This window comes from Columba livia, chromosome 2 (genome assembly GCF_036013475.1).
Source record: "Columba livia isolate bColLiv1 breed racing homer chromosome 2, bColLiv1.pat.W.v2, whole genome shotgun sequence".
In the NCBI taxonomy this organism is placed as follows: Eukaryota; Metazoa; Chordata; class Aves; order Columbiformes; family Columbidae; genus Columba; species Columba livia.
Window position 1 is genome coordinate 38,434,969 of NC_088603.1, and position 19,008 is coordinate 38,453,976.

Genomic DNA, 19,008 nt, shown 5'->3' on the forward strand with positions numbered 1-19,008 from the left:
GCAGAGGAATTAATAAACCCTGTTTTTTTGTTTGTGGGTTTTTTTTGGTTGGTTGGTTTTGGGTTTGTTTTTTTTTTTTAAAGATTTCTTTCTCAGGGTCTGTATTCTTAGTTAAATGTGATGTTTAAAGTATTTAGGGTTGAGTTCAATCTATATCCCTAAGTTGTGGGCCTAAAGAGGATGTTCTGTCTTCTACCAGAAGAGCTGTCTTGTGAACCTTTTAGAAATACATCTTCACTTGTTCAGATTCAACTGCAACTGAATTAATGGTCTCAAATAGGTGCAAGTGTACATACGTGGAAGCACTTACATGCATAGACATACGTAGCATTAGTTCATAGCATTTATCTCTGTTAAGTCTCTTTTGTTGTTATTTTAGGAATAAAAGCTTTGCAACATAAAAAATAAGCCTAAAGGGTAGTCTAGACATATAATTTTTTCTTAGATTTTCTGTAACTGTCTCTCTTACTGAGAGAATTCTATTTTGTCGAGGAAGAGGATAGATATATTTTATGTATATGACTTTTTGTTTGATTTGTGAAGACACAGTCACATAAGTGGTAAATGGTGCTGTTTGTAACACAGCTCCATCAGTTTGAAGCAAGAATCACTTTGATTTCTAACCATTGTCATAATGCTTTTTAAGGCAGGGGCAATATATAATAATACGGGTTTCTAATCCTTGTTGAGAACTCTGGACTAATCATTTAGTGTTTATTTCTAAAACCTCTCAAAATAATTTATATATTTTTCCATATTTCTTGACATTTGTCCTTTTGTTAGAATTACTGACAATTTTCTTGATAACTGGGTAAAATGGTTGCATGATTTAACAAATAGAGTTTGACGAATAGATCAAACTGTCAGCCTGGCCTCTGCAAAAGTGGGATGACGTCAAGGCTCATAAAGCATACCATTCTGCATTTCCCATTTTCCATTAGCAAAACAAAAAAAACCCAAACCAACTAAAAAACCCACAAACAAACAAAAAGAAGATAGAAGATAGCCCAGTATGTAATGAGTAACAGAGCAGCTCACTGGTCATACTAAGTTTGTGGTGGGATGGGGAGGCAGAAATCAAAGTGAGAGATGAAGCAATTCCAGCAAGTGTTATGTATTCTATATTTAAAATACATTTGTTGGATATTTTGAATCTTTACTCCCAGAACAGAGCAACATAGGTTAGAGATGGAAATTAATATTTTAAAATACCTGCTAGAAAGTATAGCTAAGCTTCATGTAATATCTGTTCTTTTCTTGGAATAGGCATGGGTAATTTGCAATACATTTTTAATGATTGGCTGGTAGCTCGTCGTTCCCTATTAAGTTTGTTTGAATTTCTCTTTCCAGTTTTGTCACTGATAATATTCTTAAAGTTGGCTGTCATTAGCAAATACCTGCTTATTGATTGGCTTGTTCAGTATAGGCTAGTCAAATATATACTAGACTCTACTTGGTCTTTCTCCTCAACTTCTACAACTAATTTGCCTTGAGAATTTAATTTCTCATTCTGCTGCTGACATACTGTTTTTCACAGTGAAGCTCCTGCTTACTCATCATTTCCTACTTCACTTTTATATTGAGCACATACAAGTATCACTTGGATCAGGCTAATTTTTTGTTTAAATATAACCATTTATACTCAGTTGTTCCATATGCTGTGTCTACCAAAAGTCTTTCAGTCTCTGTTAATATCTACATGAATGTTTTCATGATGTTATAATTTTGGCTTGAACGCCAAAAGGAATTTATATGTTCAAACACTCCATAAGAGTCATGTAACAAATATCTGAATGTGTACTAAAAGGTGCCTACATGGTGAAGAGCAGTATCAGAATAAAATTATAATGAACTAATACTATTACTTTATTAATCAAACAGAACTGCAAGGTGACACCTAGAAATGCACACATGATACTGCTCTCTTATTTCCGTAGTGAAGGACATGAACAAAATTAGGGTGTAGCGTAATATTGATTGAATGGTAGTGGCAATCAACCCCTTAATTATTGCTGACTCAGCCAGTTTTGCTTAGTGGTGCTGTTAATCTTAAATCCACCGTTGTATGTATTTTAGACATCAAAGATAAAGAAAGTAGTTGTTACTGGCCTTGGTAATACAAAAATTGTTATTAGAATAATTTCTGTCACGTGGAACCCACTGATATTTTTCTTCCAAAGTTGGAAAGAAGACGTTGCTTTTGATCTGAGAGTATTTAGGCACAGCAGCTTTCCATACCAAAACTGTGTCTGCACGTTATAATAAATTATTCTTCAGTGTTAGCTTTGCTAACATGAAAGAGCAATTAGTTTTGTTTCCTTTCATCTGCAGAACTAGCACAGCTTTCTTGCTTGTCAATACAGAAAGTAAACAAAGAAGTAGTGATGTAAGCATTTTTATTCATTTTTGAATTCTCTTGTTTCTGAAAATCAGTGCAAGGTCTCAAAGTAAGTTTTCTAAACAGCTGAGACCTGTTCTCTCCGATTTATAAATTATGAAATGTGCATGTAGAATGTATTGTATGAAGGAAACAGAGCAGATAGAGATGTTCTGGGTCTGGAATAGGACCTAACTGAGATCACTCAGAAATTATCACATACATGGGGTCAGGAACACAGAATAGACTAACATAGGGCAGTTGCAGTATTTCTTACACTTCTTCCAGAACAAATACCTTGAATAGGCAGCACAACTGGTCTCTTTCTGCTGTGAAATCCAGTCAAATGCGTTCTCAGGTGAAAGGATTCTTAGTAACAGAGAATCCCACTATAGTCCTCATTGTGTGTTAGCATCCTGACAAAACAAGAGCCATACATGCTCAACATTTCATATTTCAAGGTGATTTTCAATGCAGCAAAAGCTCAGCGGAGGATGCTTTGCAGTATCATTTCAGCTAGTTAGCAAAATAACATCAGGTATTGGAAGTATTATTTATTTTAATTGAACCAAATTGTGTTTTGGTTCTCCTCATTTGAGTGTATTACAGAAGCAAATGTGTTCTATGGCATACATATTGAAACAGGTAAAATCCTTGCCTTTCAAGCAAGTTTATAGTGGCTTTATTTCAATTTCTGAATACTGTTTTAAAGACCAAATAATAATGAAACATGGTGAATTGCAGCTTTTTCCTTGACGCATCAGGAATAGTCAGTTTACAGTGCTCCCTAAGGAAGCCTATCTGGGCGAAATGTATTCCCATATTTAAGTATACTTCTCTTTTTAAAATGGTTCTTTTTATTACACCTAATCATTAATTGGCATATTTATAGACAGCTTTTGCTTGAATGAATATTGATATTTATACTCAAACAATCCAGTTAAAAATGGTAAGCTGAAGTATTTCACTTGCAGCTTAGCAACCTGATCAAGTTATTATTTTTTCCTAATTTATTATAATTTGCCTTTTTTTAAAAAAAAATGATATAAACCAGGGTAAATAGATACTTTGAAATTAAATAAAAGTTAATCAAGATATGAAGATTAAATTAAACTCTCTAGTACAGCGACCTCCACATACTCTAAAGTTGCTTGTTCGTATGTGGTTTGTACGTAGCATAAACATAGAATTGTGAGTTTGCAGAATTTTCTTTATTCTCTCATTTTATATTGTGATTATGGGAACAGAATTGTTTTTAAATGCCTTGTAATTTAAATAAACCAGATCTTTGTGTATCTGGAAACAAGAGAAGTATCTGGAAATAATAGAAGTCTGCAGAGCATTTTACATCTGTGCAGGTATTCCTTCTTGCTTGCACACTTGCCATCATCAAAAATCTGAGGCTTACTTGCTTTTCCAAATTAATTTATGCCTTAGAGCAATGTTAAGAAAAACAGCCTCAATGTCACTCAGCTGGAGAACACTTCTATTACGTGTGAGGAAGGACTACTGTAGTCATGCCTCCTGAAGCGTTATTTCTCTGAGGAAGTCTTAGAGAAGGTTGTGGTTATTTTTTTTTTCTTTAACATGGAACATTCCTGCTCATAACAGCAATTGTGGTCTCCAAAGGAAAAGCAAGTTCTACGTGAACACCCACATAAGTAACATGTCAAACTTTAGTCATTGTTTTAGTGATGAGAAATCCGTCTGCTTGAGCAGATAGCAGAGATGTCAGTGGTAAGGCGTGAAACAAAGTCGTTACTTCTCAGTACATACCCTAGGCTGAAGAATCTGCACAGTTCCATCTTAATCTGTGTGCTTTCAGCTGAGCTTCCATAAAAGGTTTTTTGTTTAGAAAGATCAAGTAAAGGAGGTGTTTCTTATTTTCTTATCCTCCAGTACTAGCTTGCAGTGATTTGTTTTCCTCTGTAGAGTGTTGTCTCATACATACGTACAGGTCAAGCCACAGAAAGGGAAAATGTAGAGGAACAGATCTGAAAAAGCAATGAGATGATCCCTAGGAGAAAGGAAGCACTGGGTGGTGAGTGGTCATCATCCCAGATGTCAGAGTGAGGAAGAAGAAACCTGCATCCAGGTTGTCTTACCCAAGCCACCAAAAGCAAATTACCTGGTAAATAACTGTATAATTTCCACTTGCTTTGATAGGCAGTGAATTATGTAGTAGACATTTTACTTCAGGGTTCACAGATCCCAGCCAAAAAACATAATATTTTTTTATGTCTTTAGGTCGCATTTAGGACACTTCTCTGTCTGGTCCTGACCAGGAAAATGAATGTATTCATTATGTTAATTATTGATTTGAGTTCAGATTTTAACTTTTTTTACAGATTAAACATTTTCAGTAAAAATCGAATTTTACTGATATTTCTGTCTATTCTAATTTATTTTCTCTACAGATGATACAGACCATCAGGACTCTAGTTGAAAGTACAGATAGTTTATATGAGAAGATAGTACAGTGTCAGAAAGCAGGTAAGTACAAGCTCTTTTTAAAAATGTTATAAAGAACTTACTGCATTTTTCTTTATTTCACAGAACTATTAATTGAGTTTATTTATTCAACCATAGGAAAAACAACCAACACCTGCTCCTCCCCCCCAAACAAAAAATCTAATTTGGGCACATACAATAATAGGGAAAAGGACACATCAAATCACAGAAATAAAAGATCCATAGAATTACAGCTTGACTTTGGAAAGTGTCAGCATTTTATATATGGACAGTAGCTTGTCAGTGTAGTATTTCCACAAATGTAAACATATGTTTACAAGAGAGAAAGTGAATTATCTTCCTTCACAGTGAAATCTTTTAACCATTTACTCAGGTCTCCTCTTTTGCTATGTGATAACTTTTCCCCTTTTGTCATGGTAGGCTTAATGTCTTCAAGAGCCTTGGTAAAGTGTCTTGACTTCTGATAATTGCCTGACAATAGTTCAGATAATTTGTCCCTGCATTTCTCTGCATTTCTCTAGATCTGCTGGGTGGATACCCTCTGGTTCTGCTGATTTGTTACTATTTTATCTATTCAGAGTAAAACTGGTTTTACTCTGACAATTTTACTCAGATAATTACATGTATCTTCTGTGGCAGGCTTTTCAAACCACATGGATGCAGAAAGTCTATTTTTTTAAACTTTGTTATGACCCATTGGTCTCACAGATTCTTTGCATTTTTTCCTGTTTCTGATATATATTTGAAACAGATTGTACCGTTAGTTCTTAATCCCTTCACAAATTGCCTTTTTTTCACCTGATAATATTGTAATGGTTTTGTCGTTTGAACACAACTTTAAATTTTTGAAGGTTTCTTTCTTACTATGGATAGCATCCCTAGCCTTGCTGTTTATTCGTGTTTCTTTTCTTTTGGTCTTTTTAAAGTATTTTTAAACGATGTTATAAATTTACTCAGGGTAGTGATGCATCACATTTGCATCAGAAACAGGTAGTCTGCCCAAGAGTCACTCAAAGTGTCTACAAACATGCCTTGTGTGACTCAATTGATTCAAAAGTTTTTATATACAAAACATTTTCATCTATCTGATATTCAGCATCCTGCAGCTCCCATCATTTTCCATTATTTTCATCCATTCTTTGATCCACTTCTCTGCTGTCCTATAAATTTTGGTCCCTTTTCTTTGTTCTCTTTTCCTGAAAGAAAAAAAGAATGCTCGTCCACCCTCACCCTCCCTTTACAAACTCTTTTCTGTTATCAGTGTCTTCCAACTCAGATCAGCAGCAAGAAGGCTCAGCCACTCTGAATTTCTAGATCTCCCCTATATTCACAGCACACATTCCTCAGACTATGTGAATTTGAGTCAAACCATAGAACTGTCGAAATACTTAAAAATTTTAATTTTTCCTATTTACTTCAAGCTGTCAAACATAGATAATCATAAATGCCATGAGTGACAAAATATTATTTCATGTATCTTGTTAGTAGATGCAAAGATTCATCTAAAATACCAAACTCAAAGTACATCATGCTGCCTTAAGGACATTGTCTTGTAGACTTACTTCTTGAATTGTCTTCCATTGTTGTGGTGATGGTGTGCCAGATTTTTTTTAGCTTCATCAGTGTCTCAAGCTGTTTAGTGCCTTGGTTAGAGGTAAGGCAAAAGCTAATTCCCTGGTTTACCTCATATACTAGAATTGTTGCCCTTCAGAGAAGATTGCTTTATACTAGCTCATACAGATTCAACTAAACTTCCATTTTCTTGAGTCTTACAGCCTTGTTTTACATGAAGTGCAGCTGGGTCCAAGAATCCTTTGTTTAAGAATGCTAAAGACTTAAAGCCTATGCTATATAGTGGAGATTTTTATCTCATTTAAATGAGAAAACTCCAGCATGGTGACATAAGCCTAAGTATGGATTACGTAATAGATCCTGCTATTTAGGGCAGCTTTAGCCCTGCAGGGTCAAGGTACTTTTTAAGATGAATGAGCTGAATTAAATTGCCTTTTAATATCAATGGTTTTTGAAGATTTTCTTGTAATTAATCTCATGATCTCAGTACATGCTACTCTATTTAATTCTGAGTAAAAGATTATACATTTTTCTATGTAGTTTCTTGATACGGAAAAAAGCAAAATTATGCCCTTGTCTGGCTTTTTTTTTTTTTTTTTTTTGTTCTGGGGCTCAAAGATTGAAAAAGCTGCTAAAATAAGAAGAAATACTCAAACTGCCAATAAGCAGTAAATTATTGTTGTCATGAACAGGCTCGTAAGAGAATTCTCTTAAATAAGCAAAGTGGACTCATTCTATTAAACCATTTTCTAACTGAAGCTTAGTAATAAGACTTTTGGCTTCCTTTAAAATTCAGAACTAATTTTAAAATACAGGCACTGCTATTTCTTTCTAGGTTGATGGCCTATTGAATAAGCAAAGATACAATTCTTGAGGTGGCTTTTTTTCAGGATTCAGGTTCTTTACTATTAATATTCTCTGAGAACATTTAACTGTAAACTTCTCTCATTTTGATTCTTTAAAATTAAACTATATAAAAACTTATCTTCATATCATTATATTCATTTTAGCTCAACACAGTATGTTCTTAATTAAATAGCTATTGAAAGCATTTTAGATACATTAATTAATGAAAATGTATGATAACATAATATTGCTTTGGTTCCCACTGTACTTCTCATTCTTTAACAGAATTAAGAAAAAAAATCTGCATAACTTCAAAATGATCGCAGTGTCATTTATTTTGTTGATATAAAGACAGCTAAAGATCCTGCAAGAAAACAGAACATAGGTGCTAAAGGGAATTTAGAGATAATCCAGTGCACCCCCTTAATCTGTTAAAGACCTAAAATGCTCCTGCATCTTCTCTAAAGAATTTGAATGTCCAGGTCTCCTTAACCATCCCTAGTTGCCTTTGTACCCAACTCATATAATTCTTGTACTTCTCCTTTGAATCTTCCTTTGCATTCTTTTGCTTTATAATTTAATTACTGACTGAGCTAATCACTGGTTAAGAGAGAAAAACACAGCTTAGAAATTAATTTTGGTGTTCAGCAGTGAGAGCTCAAAAGGGCTTGTGATATTCCAAGTATTCATTACGTGATCGGGGAGCAAATAATGAGCAAACAGTTTGCTGGCGACACAGAATTATTGAATGTAATCAAATGTAGAGGAGGATCTTGTGACACTGAGAATTATAAAACAATGTGTGAAATGTAACATCAGTAAGGGTAAGTTAATGTGTGTAGGGGAAAAAGTAGCCGTGACAATACCGACAAGCAGTGATCTCTAAGGTTTCTGTTTTAATTCAGGAAATTAAGCTATTATATACAGGTCTAGCAATGTCAATTTGCTGCTAATATGCATTCCCGCGTGCTGATAATTCAGATTGCGTTTTTCTGTATGGTTTTAGAGGTGTAACCTTCTCTAGTCAGCTGTGCATCCAGAACTCTTGTCCAGGTTCTTCTGAGATCTCAGCTACACAATCCTTTCTCTGAGTTTCACCATTATAGTGTTGCTTTATGTACATAATTTCCCTGGCCGTCATTTTGATGATGTCTGTCCCTATATTCATTTCTATGTTTTTGCCTCATTGGACGTCAGGACTGAGCTGCTTTCACTTTTCTTACGTTTGCTTACTTGGTAGCAAGAGTTTCCAGTGCCTGGTAGATTGACAGCCAACGTCATGCGTTCTATCATGTTGTCCCACAGGCTCACTGCAAACATCCACCAGGCTACTTCCTTTGAATTGGTTTTCAAAATTCTCCCACAAAGATAGCTAGATTGACACATGTCCTCCTACCACCTTCACCAAAATAGTTTTCAATGCTTCCTTGTACTCCCCACTCTTTCTTTATCCATCTGTTCTCTTTTTCCCTTTGATTCTAAGTTTTTGGAGCAGGGGTTGTTTTATTTATTCCATCTGTACAGTGACTGAAAAAGCAGGAACTTCGTTTATCAAATAATGCAAGTACTAAAAGACATTAACTGAGTATATTTTCTAATGTGTACTCTGAAGTAGTCCTTTGGCAGTGGCGGAAACAGGATATGGTTTCAAGAAAGGGAATAACCAGCCATTCTGGATGCTGTTGAAGATAAACACAGTGCACAATAGGATCCATTTTTTTCTACATTTTTTCTTTCTACTTGTCTTTCTTCCCCAAGCAGTTCCACTAAGAATCTCCAGGTGCAGTTCTACAGCAGCTTAAGTTATCCTGGCGTTGCATATACTCCCTCACTCTGTAATCTCTTTCCTCTCCTGTGCCTTGAATATTCTCAAAACCGCAATCTGCCACGGCAGAGAAAAAGAGGAAGAATTGCACTTAAATCAGCATATGTAGCGTTGATGAATTGCTCCTTGTACATAGCTCACTGTGATACCTTGAATGTAGTAGTTAGTTTGGGGTTCTTTTTAATCTGATATGTCATACACAGTGGTGGATGCTCCCTAGGATACACCTCATGTGCTTTTAGATGTTCTGAATTATCTAATTTGCCGCTCCCAGTGCAAAGACTTAAACTAACATAGACATTTGTATTGTTTTCCTGAGTTTGCCTCTTCACATTAAGCCTTTACTTCCCTAATGTTAATAGAATTCTACCCCAGTAAAAGATTGGATCATATTAATTATGACTATCTAGAGCTGCATGTTCCACTTTTAGCAACCTCAGTCAGCAAAAATGACTGGAAAATTTGGTTATGTAGTGGAAATCACAATAGCATTGTAAGAGGCTAAAATAGAATTATTGATTTTAAATAGCCTTTCCCAGTACAGAAGTATTTATAAAATCAATCTGTTATTATATATTAGTTTGTAGTTCATATTTTTAGCAGTTGCCTTGTACCTCCAAAAGTAATTGAAGAGACGAGTTAATGATATCTCTTAAGATATAGAGAAGTATATTAGAGTGCACAAATACAGTGGGCATTTTATGTAGTAAGATCTGCTCAACGGTCACATGGTTATCCCAACTACAGTCTCATCCAAAATGGTAGGAAAGGATGAAGAGTTAGTTTATTACCCTGGGGGCTTTCTATATATACACGTGACAACGTAACTAGTACAACAACTGATGACTGAGACTAACCAGCAGTTCCAACCTGTCCATAGATGGGGGTTTAGCAAAAGCAGAGGTAGTAAAATGTTATAATCAGTATGGTTGAAAGACAAATTTTGGAACATGCTTTATTAGCTGAAGTGTGGAGAAGTTGAACAGGTTTTCAGATATACATTCCCTTCTTTGTATTTTAAACAACTACAGCTGTTAAATACAGGTTAGGGAAATGACTCTGAGTTTAAATTAATTGTCTTAATCAGACAATTTGAAAGAATAAGGTACCCAACTTATCTGGTGCAGAAGGTGTTAGTAAGGAAAGGGGAAGTTACATTCCCACAGAAGTGAAAGAGATAGTAATTACTATTGCCAGTGAAACAACGTGGGCTCAGCAGGATCCAAATATTTGGAGAAGTTATAATGTGCCATAAATCAATGTCCTTACTAAATCTGCTTTCTAGCATTCAATATAATCAGATTTTTTTTCCTTATGCTTTTGTTGGTGTCTCTTGAGGTCCAAGCCTGGTAAATAAAAGAGGGAAAGAGCAGTCTGTTGAAAAAGTCCTCTCTATTGTAGCTCTTTGTTTTTTCATTTTATTGACAGCACTGGTTCATTCTCATACATAGTAGTGGCTTAACTTCAACCACATTCAGAAATGCAGCTTGTCTTCATGGAGAACTGTTCTTGTGGATGAAAATCCTCTGTACATTGAGGGTGGAATGCCATGAGTCTTCAGAGCAAAAGTTTTGATATATGAATGTCTGGTTTTCTGTGTATTTTGTAGGACTGCTGTTTTGGAGGTGCAGAAAAAGTGTTGGTGTGTTGGGTTTATGTCTTGTGTAGCTTGATACAGTTTTTGTTGACTTTGATGTCTAGAAAGTTAATGTTACACAGGAGCGTCTTGAAAGTGTTTGAGGAAGGCAGAGCTGGTTACTTAACTCTTGAAAGAAACCGAGTTTTAATTAAATCAAGGCCAGATGTCACAGATTTCCTCTTTGTAACATCATAACAGTGTAAGCTTGGAGCTGCAACTACTTCGAAGATGATCTGACAATGGTTCAGAAATCAGTGACCATCTTATGTCAGAGTGGTTCCCCAGCATTAAAGAAAGTGTCTTATGTTGAAAACGGAATTATTGTGATTGCGCATGGAACTGCATGAGTCCTGATTGGAAGACTAACTACTAATTTTGCTCTTGCAGAGAGAATGGCTTTTGGCAATCTGTGATGCCATTACCATTTGGGATGTTGGGATAAGAAGGTTATCTCAGGCATAGAATTTGCGTTTGCTACTGTTAAAGAATATAAAGGGGCAGCAGGCACCACAATGTATTTTTAATCTTCTAAGTTCAGGCAGTACATGACTGACTGACTGACTGGGAAACATTTCCACTTACTATAGAGATACTGCACATTGTGAAAGAAGTTGAAATAACTAAAGAATACTGAAAAACTAGTTCAATTAGTGCATTATTTCATCAAGTATTAATCTAAATATTTTCAAGGCAAATAATTGATACCTAGAGCCTCTTGAAGCTGAAGCACAGCACACTCAGAATCTGCAAAGAAATTCTAATTCTCTAGTTATGATGTCAAATGTTTTGAGTTACTTCAGTGGGAAGTAGGTCCTTGGAAGTATTTGAGAATCTATAATAGTGCTTGTTCCTGTTAAGACTTAGTTTTTGCAGTTAGCTAATACAGAGATGCTCTAAGTACTGATTTATTATGGTTAACTTTAAATCTTTGTATGAGAGGTAATCTGTAAACAAAATGTGTGAGAATTTACAGGTATAGTGATTTCTGTTGTTTCCCTAACCTGATGTATTGTTGATGTGATCTGGTAGCCAGATCACTTTTCTGATAAATTTTGTTTGAGGAAAATTGTTTGTCAGGTTGAACTACCTGAGTGTTTAAGGAATGTAATCTGAAAGAAAAATGTTGAGAAACTTATTTAATTCTATAAAAAATTAAAGCCCTGGCTTTTAAAGATGTGGTCAAGTGTAGTGGTTGTATGTGCAGATGAAATATTTATGTGTGGAAATGAGTACTTACAGCTTAAATTCTTTCCTAGAATTCTTTCCTTTACTATATTAGCATTTAACTTACGCAGTTTGGGAAGAAATACTTTAATGTATGAAGTGCTTTATTGACTTTTTTCCTTGTCAGGAACAAATCTGTGTGTGCAAATTATTCATAGAAACATTTGTAAGAATTTGAGAATAGAGTATGTAGTAATTGAGCTGCAATATGTAGTAACCTAATCAATAGCTGTATGATATTATCGTTGCATTTTAAGAATATATAATGTTTACTTATTTTTTATTATTTATTACTCTTTTGCAAAGTATTTAATTTGCCTTTAAATCAAAGTTCTCTATGAAGAATGAATAAGATACATTTGGCTTTTGTGAAGTTAAGTGCTTACCTGCAGTATTATCAGTGTCATTTTATATAAATATGGACAAATATTTGCTACCCATTTCATATTAGGCATACTCAGTGTAAACGTTTATTGACAAAATTTTACCATCCTTAAATTTCATTGATAAAGGTCTTTGTTAAGGCAAAAAAACAATACTGAGAGGAGCACACCTGCTGTATAATCGTGTCTCAACTAGGTTGTAAATCATGCTCTTGTCAAGAAAGCTTTCATCAAGGAAAACAAAGGAGTATGTTGAGTAGGTGTTTGGCTTTAGAAATACCATACAGCAAGTGTGGTGCTCACTGTTCTGCTAAAGATTCCTTGAAAGATGAGTATCTCAACTCTCAGTTAAAGATGTGAATTGTTTTCCTATAAAATGACATGCTTTGTGATAGTAACTCTTACAAAAGCAAACAAATTACAGATTTCCAAACAGTCTGAACTCCTGCCTTACACACACGCTCCAGTTCTCCTTGTTACAGTCTCACGTCTTGATTTTAATAAAAATGTAATTATCATCCCAGTTTTCCAGCGAAGATATATGTGTTGTACAGTAAAAAGGCAAAAATATAAACACGTGCAGCTCAGTGACTTAAAGCTACTTGTGTAATATATGCAATATATATGCATCAAATAGTTTAGAAATAGCAGAATCACTTCTGCTGCCTTACTTGTCGCATTTTAATCAACATCCTAAGTATACTACCTTGGAACTATAGTCAAACTCTAGTAGTGGGAGGAATTGCTAACCAAATTTCAAGAGGTGTAATTTCTGATTAGTACTTAAGGACAGTGAATTTCATAGGAGGTTGTTTCATTTTGGAGAAATTAAGAGACTATTTTTTCCAAGCTAAATACAGTTGGAGATGAGTAACTTGTAATAGTATGTATGATGTTGTTTCTGAAATATATCACCAAATAAAACCTTTTCCTGGAGGTATGATATTGGCTCTACAAAGCTGACATACCCAGTATGCAGAGCAGCAACAGAAATACATCTTCCTTGTTCCAGCATTTCAAGCATCAGCAAAACAATAACATGCATATTATAAGCTCACATGCTTGTAAGTTATGAAAGGTTTCGTATCTTCTGAGCATATTCGTGACAATTAAAATATTGATTATAAAGTACTATAAGCTAAGATTCTAATCTGGAAGTTATTCTGACAAGTGATGGGTCAGGTTTCTTATCAGTCCAGCAAGGACTGTTGTATTGCCTTGCATGTTTTATTTAGGAAAGAGATTTTTGTTATTGAAGTATGTCATAGGGATCGGACATCCCAGTGTCTATACTGTCGTATCAGTTCTTGATTAGTTTATAGACATGAACATTCCATCAAAATATGCTGAGCATAAATTAATGCGGGTTTGAGGTCTGCCATGTAGTAGTATTTAAAGGATTCATCCTGCAGCTGGTTGAGGAAACACAGGACTGGAAAGTCCTGAAGTTCTGCTCTCAGGTGCAGTTTTTGGAAACTGATCATGTTGAGCTCTATTTTAAAATCAATATGAGTTGTTGCTTTAAGTAATTTTGTCCCTTTCCAGGCTGCTTACAGAACCACATCTACAATGGTTATAAATTTTACATAAATTCCAATTTTACTGATGCACATTCACCTTAAATATTGTCCTTTAGCTGAAATAATTTTGATGCCCTAGGCCTTACCTGACTGATGTGTATGTAGAGAGCGGTTACTCCCCTTTTGGTTTTCTTTTTGCTAGATTAACCTAGCAAATTTTTATTAGTCTCTTCACATGCTGTATGGTTCCTATTGAATTGATCAGCTTAGAGAACTTCTCGTTTCCTCATGCTGTTTGAAGTTATTGCAAACAGGAAAAAATAATTGTACATAAAATTTCAGAAGAGCATCTTGAATAATAAGGTATTCTGGGAGGGATGAAGAAATATTAAAGCCATCTAATGCATTCCAGGGTTGGGGAGGGAGGGTGCGAGAGAGGGGAAAGCTGAGACAATCATGAAGTACAAGTTAAACTAATCAGCATTCGCTGAGGAACCAGAAAGTGATTCAGCACTGAAGGCGAAAGTAATTATTTGGAAATACTGAAGGATTGCTTATGAGAATGCTTTTAAAAAAAAAGTAAACTGCAGTGGAGAAGGATATGCTGTGAAATCTTTGATTATGATTGGGAAAATTTGTTGGCAATATTTTGTTCAGTTTAAAAACCTGCTGTTGAATCCTGTTCTTGCTATTTTGTTACATGTATTAAAATGTATTTACATGACTTAGGGTAGTTGGGGTGAACATTTCACTGCAAAACTGGCCTTTAAGATGGAAGACTTGAATCGTATTATGAAAGTTGGAAGTTGTTTTGCAAGCACATAGGAAGTGGTATAGCTTCTGTCAGCTAACCGTTACACGCAGTGGTGTAGGAGTGACCAGACTTCTAAATTCTGCTTATGCAAACTAAGTGCCCTAGTATTCCACAAGCAAAAGCTCAGAATGGAATCAAGTAATGGCCTTTGAAACCTCATCATGCTGTCAGAAGCAGTAGAGTTAGCACAGTTCAACAAGTTCAAGAAGGGTAAAAAGTAGGACCATGCCAGTCAGCCTCACTTCAATCCCTGGGCAGGTGGTGGAGTAAATCCTCATAGAAACTGTTTCCAAAGACAAGAAGGACAAGAAGGTGATAGGTGAAAGTCACCATGGATTTACAAAGGGGACATCAGGCCTAACCAACATGACAGACTTCTACAATGAAGGAGGAAGGAGGAGCAGTGTATGGTTTCTATTTTGACTTTACTGAGGATTTCAACACTGTCTCTTGTAACATCCTCACACACAAACTCAGGAAGTAAGTAGAGGTCAGGTAAGTGGGCACTGAGGTGGACTGAAAACCAGCTGGCCAGCCAGGCTCAGTGCATTGGGATCAGCAGGACCAAGTCCACCCGCAGGACAGTCACTACTGGTGGGCCCCAGGGGCTGATCCTGCAGCTACGACTGTTCAAGCATCATCATTTATCACCTGGATGATGGGATAAAGTGCATCCTCAGCAAGCTGACAGAAGAGACAAACCTGGGAGGAGGGTGGATAGAGCAGATGGCTGTGCTGCTCCTCAGAGGGACTTTGACAGGCTGGAGAAGGGGGCTGCTGGCAAGTCCATGAAAAGGGTTCAGCCAAGGGAAGTGCCGAGTCCCACACATGCAGAGCTATGACCCCACGCACTCAGCAGTGCTGGCTGGAGGCCAACTGGCTGGAAAACAGCTGCAGAGACAAGGCCCTGGGTGTCCTGGAGGGCAAGAAGTTGAACACAGCTCAGGCAGTGCATCGCCAGAAGACCGAGGGAGGTCATCCTTCCCTTCTGCTCAGCATTGCTGAGGTCCCATCCACAGTGCTGCCTACAGGCCTGGACTTCTCAGTACAAGAGAGACCCAGTCATACTGGCGAGGGCCCAGCAAGAGCCACAAAGGTGATTCATGAATGGACTGGAGCATTTTTCATATAAGGAGAGAGTGAGAGCAGACCCTGTTCCTCCTGGAGCAGGGAAGGCTCAGTGGGGATCTTGTGTGGTCAAACACTGGAAGAGGTTGTCCAGAGTGGTTGTGAAGTCTTCATCTTTGGGGACAGACAACACCCAACTGGACACCATCCTGGGCAGCCTGCTCTATCTACTCCTGCTTTGAGCAAGGTAGTTGGACTAGACAATCTCCAGAGGTGCCTTCCAGCCTCAATGATTCTATGTAAATAAGGATTTGGTAAAGGTGACACCTCCAATCAAAAGAAGTTTTTAGAACTTATGTTTCTGGCCCAGGACAAGAATCAATAATAACTTCATTACATATAAAAAATTTTGTGCAATGGGCCCAAATTATAACTCAGGAGCTCCATCTGAACCCATGAATAATACACATGCTATATAATATTTGTGGTCAGTCAGGAAGATGAAGATAATAACCTTTTTAACATCTGCCAGTATAAATGGAAAACATGAAACATGAAACTTGTGCCTTTTGGATTAAGCAGGTGGTATATACAAAAATAGATTAAGACTGATAAATCAAGTTAGTATTGTGTCTGTTATTATCTTAAGAGCTCTCAGGCAGTGCAAAATTACTAATGGACTAATAATTCTAGAAGTAATTAAGCCTTGTAAAAGCAGTTTGCTTATTATATCTTAAGGAGAGTGAGAACTTAATTTTTATTTGCAAGGAGATAGAAAATTCTGTGTATTTATTTTATTTTTTTCCCTTTTTTTTTTTGTTATTTTCTAAGAAAGTTTCATTTTGGTATTTAACACTTTGCCACTGGTAATGCATGGAGTAGTTCCGAAGTAAAATGCAAGAAAACCAAGCAGGGGCATAGAAGGGGAATACTAAGAGAGATGTAGTCAACAGTGAAATGCTGTGTTGCATTCATACTCTACATCAATCATGCAGGCCCTTACCATTATTCTTAATATCTCTCTGAATGGCTTCAGTTCAAGGTTGTTATCGATCACTGCTGCCCGCGGATTTGAAGGGCAATATTTGTAACAATGGAAATGAGTTACAGAAGTCCAGAGGTTTAGCAGTATAGTCTCAGAATTCATGGTACAAATGAGAAAATTTGTATTTTTGTGGTAGCTCTAGAAATGTAATGTTATAACTAGGAACATGTGCATAATCTTTCCATGATCATATTGGGAGTTTATTTTTTTGGATGATGTGAAGAGGAAATGGATACTTGGAAACAGTGATGGATGAATGAACATTTATTTCTCACCTGGTTAAAAATCTGTTTTGGGAAAACAGAATATGAATGGTTTACTTGAGGCTGTACTCTAGAGGCAGTCAGAGTTATGGAGAAGTGTTTAAAATAAAAATGACACAATAGTTTAATTCAGGGTTTCCTTGTAGTAAAATTTAAAATAGTGAGAAAAACTAAAAAGAACGATCTTGTTTTTCAAATGAATTTATGAAGTAGTTCTTAAAAGAGATGTGTGCATATATATATGGGAGTAAGGCAAGGGAATGTACAATGAGAACGTTCAGTTATATCTCATAATGGGACTTGAGTGTGGGGTAGACAGTTTATGAAGAACAAATACTATAATGTCCTTGAAAGTCAGTCTGCTCTAGGATTGACAGACAACGCAAGTTTGTCTGGTTATTCCATGATAATTAATTACATGTAATTTTTGAAGCACATACACTCACTGAGCAACTAGAAGATTGCAATTGATATAATTAAAATGATTATTTGTTATTAAGCTGTAACTCAATTTTATGTTCATAGGTGTATGTCACAACCACTTGCCAGCTTTTGCCGTCAAAATACCTTTTATGTTATTACTGAGGGTGATCTTGAGAGCACAACTTAATGTATGATTTTCCATAGGATAATTTGTGTGATCCATGTTTGGTTGATGTGTGTACTCGTGGAAGGACATTTTACTTCCCCTGTAGGAAGGAGAATTTCAAATTTATTTTTATATGACTTGTACCAGCACAATGGAAAGCAAATTATTTTTCTTAGATCTGTGCAGTGCGCTGGGCTAAAACTAAAGCTCTGGTCACTCTACTCAACGTTTAGCTCAAGCTAATCTGAATTTTGCCCAAAATTTTTGTTTGGAGTTTGTCAGGTACAGGTTTTGTGGACACAGTAATTTACATGGGTGTGGTTAAATGTCCTTGGCGGTTCACTTGGCGCTCTTTCTGCACAGCAACACCTTTTCTCCTCAGGGTACGGTGAGAAGGTTATTTTCTGGACTGGCCCCATCATGTAAGCTGTTATCTGGACAACTGTGATATAAATGTAGTGCATAAAAGAGCAGGGCACAAAATAAATTTACTGGGATAGAGTATTTTGTTAAGTTACTGTTTCCATTCTATAGCAACTCACAAAGAGGTTTTTACATGTAGTGCAACAAATCTGGCTGTGCTTAAAGAATATTTTTGTGTAGTAAATATTTGCTTGGCTCTTTCTGCATATAGCAGTGACCCAGCAGGTACTTCAGTGTGGATTTTGGCTTAGAGGTCTGTATATATTGGCATGTTGTACATCATTGCACATTACTGGGTCAGATACATTTGTGCTTGAAGAAGAAAATTTCAGAAGCTTTCTCACTGTCCTTTTGCCTTATGAGTTTCAAATCTCTCTGCGATCACAAAAATGTGTTACAGTAGTTACTATATTCTTCCCTCTTTTATTCTCCACAGCAATGGAGTTTCATGAAAACCTGCACAATATAGGAGCAAGAGAAGGCTTAAAAGAAAGAAAACTGCAAAAATCAGTAGAAAGTTTTACGTGGAACATTACAATTTTAAAGGTAATGTGTCTTCCTTTGGTTAGTTACTGTATTTTTCCATTCACAACTGATATTCTAATATTGTTACTGGTCATTATTCTGTGTCACGGTTCAATTTGATTTATTCACTTACATCATCATATTCAGTTTAGTTTACATAACTTGAAAACACAACAGACTCTCAATGAGGATTTTTCTTCTTTTCTCTTGTTGTAGAGGGTTGTTTCATTTAGTTTGTCTGACAATTTCTTCTTACAACTTTTTAATGTCAACAGGATCCACTGTGATCTGGAATACATGGGTGAAACAATGAGTATTGATTTCTATGAAGTGACTGGGGCTGGGAGGAAATGATGCTGCCGCTTAGATCCTCTTTTGTGATTTGAAAGGGAGCAAGAGTGTTAAGGTTAATGCTGTTACTAA

At 36.1% G+C, this 19,008-nt stretch overlaps 1 protein-coding gene across 6 annotated transcripts in view; it reads left to right on the plus strand.

Moving 5' to 3' along the window:
- PLCL2 (phospholipase C like 2) overlaps positions 1-19,008 on the plus strand; it is a 102,867-nt gene that overhangs the window by 74,301 nt on the left and 9,558 nt on the right. For 5 of the 6 annotated variants that reach the window (XM_065051482.1, XM_065051479.1, XM_065051481.1 and 2 more), the window contains 2 exons: positions 4,795-4,870; positions 18,497-18,606. In XM_065051482.1, the coding sequence (XP_064907554.1) occupies positions 4,795-4,870; positions 18,497-18,606 (186 nt within the window). Of the gene's footprint in view, positions 1-4,794; positions 4,871-18,496; positions 18,607-19,008 lie in introns of those variants that run through there. The other variant, XM_065051485.1, reaches the window with a different exon arrangement.